The 5,333-nt window shown below is 76.4% G+C and overlaps 2 protein-coding genes across 2 annotated transcripts in view; one reads left to right on the forward strand and one right to left on the reverse strand.

The window, feature by feature from the left end:
• Positions 1-904, forward strand: part of AURANDRAFT_67882 (hypothetical protein) — a gene marked incomplete at both ends in the record, with an annotated part of 1,289 nt that extends 385 nt beyond the window's left edge. Inside the window, one exon of the mRNA XM_009043439.1 lies at positions 58-904. Coding sequence (XP_009041687.1) covers positions 58-904 — 847 coding nt within the window. The remainder of the gene's footprint in view (positions 1-57) is intronic.
• Positions 905-1,073: 169 nt separating this feature from the next.
• Positions 1,074-3,854, reverse strand: AURANDRAFT_67883 (hypothetical protein; the record flags this gene model as incomplete). Its single annotated transcript, XM_009043446.1, has 2 exons — positions 1,074-1,530; positions 3,022-3,854. 2 exons carry the CDS (start codon positions 3,852-3,854, stop codon positions 1,074-1,076), a joined length of 1,290 nt encoding a protein of 429 aa, XP_009041694.1.
• Between the last annotated feature and the right edge of the window lie 1,479 nt (positions 3,855-5,333).

Below are 5,333 nucleotides of genomic sequence, written 5' to 3' on the forward strand. Positions count from 1 at the left end.
CGAAGCCGCCCTGGGGGGGTACCCCGAGTTCGACCGGCACACGCGCTGCGCGGTCAGCGCGGCGGACGGCCACTTCCTCTTCCACGTGACGACGGCCGCCGGCGCCAAGGTCGCGGCGTCGCTCCCGCTCCCGGCTTCTATAGCGGCGGACGGCGCGGTGGACGGCGCGGTCCCGGCCGCGTTCGCGGTGCGCTGGCCCAAGGACGACCCCATCGCCCGGCCGGGCCTGTCCCGGGAGAAGCCCTGCGGCGAGTACCTCATGCTCTGGGGAGACCCGTCGGCTCGCGGCATCGAGGTCGCGCTCATCCGCGCGGCGGACCTCGCCGCGGCGTCGCGGTTCCTCGCCGCGCCCAACTCCAGCGCCGTCGCCGCGGCGTTCGGCCGCGGCGGCGTCGAGGAGAACATCGCCTACACGCGCGCGAGCGGGGTGGTGGTGGCGTGCTCGCCGCCGCGCGCGGGCCTGCCGCCGCCCGCCGTCATCGTGTGGGACTGGGAGACGGGCGTGTGCCTCCAGGCCGCGGTCCTCGACGGCCTGCCGCCGAAGCCGCCGCCGCCGCCCTGGGGCGGCGAGCCGCCGCTCCGCTTCGCGGCCGGCGCCGAGGTCGAGTGCCGCGTGGCCGCGGGCTGGGCGCCCGGCGTCGTGCTCGCGCTGCGCCCCGACGACGAGAGCCCCTACCTCGTCCGCCTCGAGGGCCTCGGCGACTGCCTGGCGCCCGTCGACAGCGCCCGGGTCATCCGGTCGCGCGCCGGCGGCGAGGAGCGGCGGTGGAACCAGCGGACGTGCGCCTTCGAGGTCGCCGCGTCCGTGTCGCTCGCGCTGCACCCGCGCGCGGCGCGCGTCGCCGTCGGCCTCTGGCACGAGTGCAAGGCCGCCGGCGTCGTCTACGCCGTCGACTTCGGCTAACCGGCCGCCTCCAATTTCACCTCCAAACACACAAGCCGAATTCAAAGCTTTCAATTGGCACACCCCTCCCCGTACCCTGCCCTCTTTCCCGTCTTTACCCCGTGGCGCTACCCCCCTAGCACATGTCTGTCTACCTGAACACCAAGTCACTCGGGCCCTTACGAGTACCCTACTCGCCGGACGCGTCGGGCGCGTCGGGCGCGGACGCGAAGACGCCCGGCATGATCTCGCGCATCTCGCCCGCGCCGCCGTGCGCCGCGACCATGCGCTCGAAGGCCGCCGCGCCCTCCGCCTCCTCCTCGGGCGTGCGCTCGGGCACGTCGATGCGATCCGCCGCCGCCGGCCGCGCGCCGCCGACGACCGTCGCCGTCGGATGCGCGGCCATCATGCGCGCGAAGGCCGCGTCCGCGGCCGCGGCGCGGTCCGCGGCGCTCTCCGGCGGCGCGGCACCATCGTGCGCGAGGCCGTTGGCCGCGATGAGGCCGCGGATCTCCGCCATGGCCTCGTCGCTCATGTCGGCGCTGAAGGTCCAGCCGTCGGCGGTACGAACAGTGCGCGGCGCGTCGGTGGCGTCGTCCATGGCACTCATGACTACGGCGCGCGCGTCGGTCGCGGGTCGGTGGGCGCTGGACGGCGGCGTTGGTGGCGGCCGGTGGGCGCGTTTGCAGCAGCGCCGGACGGCGGCGTTGGTGGCGGTCGGTGGGCGCGTTTGCAGCAGGACGGCGGCGTTGGTGGCGGTGGCCTCGACTCGCCGGAGAGCGCCCCGGAGAGCATGGACGCGAGCGCGATGACGCCGACTGCGAAACTCTACATCGACGCCGACGACGTGCGCGCCGCCGAGACGCACGCGTCGCAGCGCGACGGCATCAGCCACGGGTCCGCCTGGTCCCTCGACGCGCTGCCCTGCGCCTGGGCGTCCCACGAGTGGCCCGCACCCGTCGACGCCGGCGCGTCCTACGCGTCGTCGCGGCGCGAGAGGCGCGACGCCTGCGGCGCGGCGCGCGCGCTCGAGGTCGTCGGCGGCGACCTGCGGCGCTGCGCGCTCGCGCACCTCGGCTGCGTGTCCGGACGCCGCGCGGCGACGCCGGCCGCGCGCGCGGCGTACCTCGCGGCCAAGGCGCCCGTCGACGCGCGGTCGCGCAGCGGGGCGCTGGCCGCGGCCCTGGCGGCGCGCGTCGCGGGCCTCGCCGCGCGCGCGGCGGACGGCGGCGCGGCGCTCCGCGTCGTCGACGTCGGCGCGGGCTGCCTCTCGATGCTCGACGCCGTCGCGGCCGCGTGCGCCGCCGCGGGCGTCGTTTCCGCGGAGTACGTCGCCGTCGACGGCGACGGCGCCCTCCTGTTAGCGGGCGCGGCGGGGCTCGCGGGCTTCGTCGAGAGGCCCGCGCCGCCGCCGCCGCCGCTGAGCCGCAACGTGAACCTCCGGTCGGGCGCGGTCACCGTCCGCGGCGTCGACTTCGACGTGACGCTCGTCGAGGCCGACGCGCTGGACTTCGACGCGTCGCCGGCCTTCGACCTCGTCGTCGCCAACGCCTTCGCGGATTTGGTATTTCCCGAGACGCTCGCGGGCGCGCTCTGCCGTTTAGGGCGACCGGGCGCCGTCGCGTACCTGCCCATCACCTTCGCCGGCGCGACAGGTTCGCGCCGCCCCTCGGCGCCTTCGACGACGCCGCCTTCGCCGCCTACCACGACCACCTGCGGATCGTCGAGAAGCAGCACGTCGACGTCGACCGGCTCGTCGCCGTCCTCGAGCGGCGCGCGATGGCCGTCGAGGCCGCGCCGAGCGACTGGGCCGTGGCGGTCGGGTCCGGCGCGCCGGACGCGGACAGGGCCTTCGCGCGCTACATGGCCGACTTCCTCGGCGCGGGCGCGGCGCCGCGGTTCTTCGGCACCGACGACGCGGCCGCCGCGGTCGCCTGGGCGCGCGGCGTCCAGGCCGCGGTCGACGGCGCCGAAACGCGGACGCTCCGCGTGTCCAACGCGGACCTCCTCGTGACCTTCCCCGAGGCGCCGCCCGTCACCGAGACGCGCAAGGGCCGGTCGCACCGCCGCGGCGACAGCCTGAGCCAGTACCTCCTCGGCGGCGACGGGCCGCCGCCGGAGGACGCCGCCTAAACTACGAGAAGAGTCGTAAGACGGCCTGGGACACGGGCCCGAAGACGGCGAAGAAGAGGTACGTCGACGGCGCGATGGACAGCACGCGCGGCGCGAGGCCCCGCAGGAGCGCGCCGGGGTCCCTCGCCAGGCCCCGCGCCGTCGCGCGCGACAGCAGCGGCGGCGGCGGCGGCTGGGCGGCGGAGAGCCGCGCCGTCTGCTGCCGCGCGTCGACGACGTCGATCGGGTGCGTCGCCACGGCCGTCGCGACGCCCGCGCCGACGCCCGCGAGCCCCCGGGGCCAGCCGCGCGCGCGGAGGAGCGCGAAGAACCCGAAGGACGCGGCGTTGTAGGGCACGTTCCGCGCGAGCGTCGCCGCGAAGCCGTCGAAGAGCGAGAAGCCGCCTCGGAGCGCCGCGCCGCGGCCCGCGCCGAGCTGCACGCGGCGCTTGCAGCACTCCGCGGGCACGCCCACGGGCGCCGCGGCGACGGCGCCCGCGAGGCCCGCGAGCGCCGCCGCGAGCGCCGCGTCGACGCCGCGGCGTTGGAGGTGGCGCTCCGCGAGCACGTAGGGCGCGTGGAACGCGAGCGCGTACGGCGCGGCGAAGAGCGCGACGACGCCGCAGCCGCGGTAGAGCTCGCGGAGGCGCGGCCCGCGCGGCGCCGTGGCGTTGTGCCGCGTGCGCACCTCGAGGCGCGTCGCGGCGCGGTCCAGCGGGTAGACGGCGAGGGCCTTGGCGAGGCCGCCGACGCAGCCGCCGGCGGCGTCCGCGGCGCAGCGCTGCCACACACAAAGCGTCGGTTGGAGCGCTGCGGTGCCGGCGACGAGGGAGGCGAGCGCTGCGACGCGCAGCAGCATGGTGCAGGCAGGAGCGGCCGCGCGTCGCCGCGGGGCGCACATACGAGAATGGCTCAACGTCAAGGGATCCTCGAGCCAAAGCTGAATGCAACTTTCTGCGCCAAGTATCGAACGAAACAGCACGAATAGAGAGCTTTAGGGTGAGCTGCCCCTGCAATCGTGCTGCACCTGTGCGTCCCTTGGCAGCCCTCGTGCGCACGGCCCCCGCGGCAATCCGGGGCGGGGGCGGCGCGCGCGGCGGCGGCGGCGGCGCGGCCATGTCGTCGAGCTCGGACTCCGGCGCGGAGTCCGGCGGCGCGGCCTCCAGCGGCGCCGAGTCCGGCTCGGAAGACGACGACCGGGACGGCGACGACGCGCGCGTCGACGCGCTCGGCGCCGACTGGACGGGCCTCTTCGGCGAGGTCTGCTGGGTCGCGTCGCCGGGCTTCAAGCACTGGCCGTCCATCGTCTTCGACCCGCGGTGGACGTCCGGCCCGATGCGCGACATGGCGATGGCGCACCTCGGCGCGCGCCACTGCTGCGTCTACTACGGCATGGGGGCGTCGGAGCGCTTCACCTTCGCGCCGCCGAAGAACGTCGTCGCCTGGGACGAGGGCCTGCGCCGGGGCTACGCCGGCCGCGCGGCGGCGTTCAAGCCGCGACGTTACGCCGCCGCGTTCCCGAGAGCCGTCGCGGACGCGCGCGAGGAGGTCGCCAAGCCCTGGGCGGACCGCGACGGCTGCGTCCACCGGGAGGCGGGCCGCGGCGCGACACCGCGCCCGCCGCCGCGCCGGCCCGCGCCGCCGCCCTCCTCGGACGAGGACGACGACGACGAGGACGACGAGGACGCCTCCTCGTCCCCGGACGGGGACGCGGAGGACGTCTCCTCGGAGGACGTCTCCTCGTCGTCCGGCGGCGCGCGGCGGCCGGCCGCGGCGGCGGGCCCGTCCGGGCGCAAGCGCAAGAACGCCGCGTCGCCGCCGCTCGAGGCGCGCGCCGGCCGGGCCCAGGGCAGGACAAGGGTGATTCAACGTCGCTTCAAGTTGAGTGTTTCGCGCGCGCGCGTTCTGGAAAAAGCATCCACGCTTCGAGACCGTTCCGAGAGATGATCGCTCGTCCAAAAATCAGCCGAAACGAGTGGAAAATGGCAGAGAGAGGAGCCTTTGAAGTTGGGAATTTCGCACTCTTGTCCTGCCCAGGCCGGGCCGCGGGCGGCCGCGCCGACGTCCGCAAGGGCGCCGCCGCGCCGCGGCGGGCGCCGCGCGCGCGGCCCCGGCCGTCGCCCGCGCCCATCGACCTCTGCACGTCCTCGGACGACGACGCGCCGCGCCTGTCCGGGAGCAAGCGCAAGGCCGCGGCGCCCGCCGGGGACGAAGGCGCCGCGCCGCGCGCGAACCCGCGCGCCGCGCTGCCGCGCCGGCTCCAGAGGCTGCCCGCCTTCCTCGGCTCGGACGACGCCGCGGGCGCGCGCGCCGCGTCGCTCGAGTTCTTCGACCGGGT

Source organism: Aureococcus anophagefferens, assembly GCF_000186865.1.
Source record: "Aureococcus anophagefferens unplaced genomic scaffold AURANscaffold_54, whole genome shotgun sequence".
In the NCBI taxonomy this organism is placed as follows: domain Eukaryota; class Pelagophyceae; order Pelagomonadales; family Pelagomonadaceae; genus Aureococcus; species Aureococcus anophagefferens.